At 43.6% G+C, this 3,488-nt stretch overlaps 1 protein-coding gene across 1 annotated transcript; it reads left to right on the top strand.

Annotated features, from left to right (window-relative positions):
• Positions 1-253: 253 nt before the first annotated feature.
• Positions 254-1,711, top strand: LOC135202100 (uncharacterized). Its single transcript, XM_064231352.1, has one exon. The coding sequence runs from the start codon at positions 254-256 to the stop codon at positions 1,709-1,711; it is 1,458 nt and encodes a 485-aa protein (XP_064087422.1).
• Positions 1,712-3,488: the final 1,777 nt, after the last annotated feature.

Here is a 3,488-nt window from a genome sequence, read left to right as displayed (position 1 = left end):
TCCTGGCAACCCTCTCCTCCGGCTCTACAACCTCTGCCTCTGCCTGGGATATGTGCCCCTAGCATGGACTCATAGTACAATTGTACCCGTTCCCAAGCCTGGCACTGACAAATTTTGTCCTATCTCCCTCACCTCCTGTTTCTGCAAAGTATTTGAACGTATTCTCCTCTCACGCCTTATGTTCTGGCTGCAAGATAAGCTTTCGTCTAGAATATACGGCTTCCTACCCCAACGAGGAACACATCATTGTCTCATGGAGCTCTACACTCGTCTCTCCCCAACCAGTGTTGTAGCCTTCATTGATTTGAAAAGTGCATTTGATGTTGCAAATAGAGACATTATTTTAGACCAGCTTATTGATTTTGGAATCAAGGGAAACCTTTTGAGGTGGATACGTGGATATCTTCGAAATAGAGTCTCTCGTGTGCTGTTTAAGGGAGCATTGAGCACCACAAAGGAACTTGAACTTGGTACTCCATTTTTATTTAATATCCTCCTACATCGCCTTCTTTCCTTACTTCCTGATACTGATAACACAACCATCACTTGCTACGCAGATGATATTTGCATTCATTCAACCTCCCCGGATCACTTGCAACGCTTCCTTTCTTCCTTATACGAATCAGCATCCTCCTGTGGTCTTATCATCTCCCCAGGAAAAAGTAGAATCTTCTCCCCAAGGCCAGCAAGGAATCTACCAGAATTTAGTGTGGGGAACAATGTTGTACCTTTATGCACACAATATATTTATTTGGGGGCGTCAGTGCAAATTACACCATCCATTCCAGCAAGACAGAAAGTACATCCCATTGTTCAAGATCTGCTGGCCCGGTTACAGCGATGCCTGACTCCTCTCAAGTGGCTTACTAATTATTCTGCAGGAGTATTTATCCCAGTTGCCAGAACCATATATATTGCTTTCATCCGCTTAGTGATAGATTATCTCTCCCCTGCACTATATCAACTCTCCAGATCAACTCTACAGCTGCTTGAAAAATTCCAGAACCAAGCAATGAGATTCATTCTAGGTTGTCCAGCATCCACTAGAATTGTAAACATGCAACACGAACTCCGTCTCCCTCCACTCGTTGAGCGAATATACTCCAATGTCACCTACTTCAGTATCAAATGCCTGTATTGCCCTCACCTGTCTCCTCACTATTCAAACATCATCAGAACTTCTCTCAATCTAGATGCACCTCGTCCACAACTACGCCAGGGGGTACGTACAATAGTTAGTACTGTCTGTTCAAGCATTCGGGGGCTTGACATCAACATCGTGGCAGAGAACATGGATCATGGCCTTGCACCCTGGCAGACTCCTGTGCCAGCAATCTCTTACACTCCAGTCTCTAAGACTGACTTGCCTCAACTTCAACAACAACATGCATTGGAGACCATCGACAGACTATCCTCATCCCTCAGTGTAGCCCATCACCTCTACACAGACGGCTCCCTACACCAGGATGGCAGTGCTGGATGTGCTGTTTTCTCCCCCACTTTGGAACTCCCGGCAGAGGGCTGGACAGGCCGTCGCCTCCCAAAGTCATCAAGCTCCACGTATTGTGAACTACATGGACTTCTAAATGCAGTTATTTTAATCACACGGACCAGAAACAACGGCTTGATCATCTGCGACTCACAACCAGCACTCCAAGCCCTTTCATCACATAAGCCAGCATACCAGCCCCTGGTTACACAAATTACATAGGGCAACTAGACATGGCCAACATGAGCTCACTGGTAGTGCATTTCCTATGGATTCCCTCTCACGTGGGTCTTCTGGCTAACAACACCGTTGACCATCTCGCAAAGGCTCTGTCAGCTGGATCCTCAAGATGCTGATGCTCCCAGTCCATCTCTCCTGTGCTGCAGAAAAATGGTGCGCCAAGCTGCTCGCTCAACTACTCATCATCGTAGTAATGCCGAGAGAGCCACCAGTGTATCAATACAGCATTATGATCACTTCTTTCCTCACCAACACAAGTATCGCCGCAGTGGACTCATGGTTCGTCAAAATAACGTGGTTTGTGCGCGTCTTCGGCTGGGTTGGCGACCAGTTTGGCAGGTGGCTGAGCAAGATGGAGTTCCTCACTTCTCCTCCTGTAGGTTATGTGACGCACCCAACGCCAACACCCTGGAACACTATTGCTTGGAATGTCCACTTGTTAGTGACATATTACCCCAAAGACTCACAGTAGTTGATATATGTAAAAAAATTATTGACAGATATAATTTGCTCGATGAGATCCTCATGCGCCATCCTCACTTTGGTGGATACTGAATAATCAGCTGTTTTGTAATACTAATTAAAGATAGGTACAACCTACCTACGAAATCAAACTAAATTTAATTTGTATTCCATAGGAATTCATTTGTATAACCTTTAATATATAGAAATGAGCAATATTATTTTTAATATGTACTAAATATCTGTCTATACTTTATTTTGTATTCCTCTGTATAACCTTCATTATGTGCTGTAGATGTAAACAATACTGTTTTAATATGTACTTAAATGTCTGTATATACTTTATTTTTTTTATTCTTTAGGCATAACTTAATTACAATGTAGATGTAAACAATATTACTGTATTACCATGTACTCAAATGTCTGACGCCAATGGGCGCTATTTAAATTGATTAAAACAATATTACCATCATCATATACGATTTTATACGTGTAGTTACAAATCGAACGTCAAGTATAAAGTTCTAATCCCCTTCATTCCATGACGTCACTTTCCCTTCCCCCCTCCGGCAAATCCCTCATACCCATAGGTGGAGACTATTACGTCATATTGGCCCGCCCCATTTCCCCCTCATGTATGTCATGACTCTTCCCTTAGTAAGTTATCTAAGCAACTGTAATGATGTCATCCTACCACCCCCTTTCCCATAACTTGTGAAGTGCGTAATCAAGTATTGAGGACATGGCTGCTTTTACCTTGGATATTGATTTTTCCTACAGTTTTAGAGTTTTTGATGATGTAGTAGTAGTCTTGTGATATTGTTATTTATGTCCAATTCTCTACCTAACAATCAACCCCCACCCCCTTATATAAACTCGTACCTTGTGCACCCACCACCCTGAGTGACCCACCCACCTCCCCTCAGCCTCTCCCTCCGTGGAACATATGGCTCCCTGAAGGTGGTGCATCCCACGGCCTCTACCAGAACGGAGACATGGCCGCTTTGTGCATGAGTGATGTCCCTCACCCAAAACCCCGAATTCCTAAAGTCCCCCGTCATTGTTGGGTAGAGGTACGATGTAAATAACAGTTGCCCAGAACAAGATAACTGCTACTTCATCATCAAAAGCACTAAATCTCTAGGAAAAATCAATTTCCAAGGTAAAAGCAGCCGTGTCTTCAATTCTTAGAAATACTCAACGAATTGTCATCCGACTTATGATTTGTGTAGGGTTAGGTGCAGCTTTGTTTTTCATAGCTGTTCAGCATTTGTTTACTCCACCCTCGCTGTTTATT

The sequence above is a fragment of the Macrobrachium nipponense genome, chromosome 30, assembly GCF_015104395.2.
Source record: "Macrobrachium nipponense isolate FS-2020 chromosome 30, ASM1510439v2, whole genome shotgun sequence".
NCBI classification, from domain to species: Eukaryota; Metazoa; Arthropoda; class Malacostraca; order Decapoda; family Palaemonidae; genus Macrobrachium; species Macrobrachium nipponense.
This window is presented reverse-complemented; position numbering and strand designations above follow the sequence as displayed.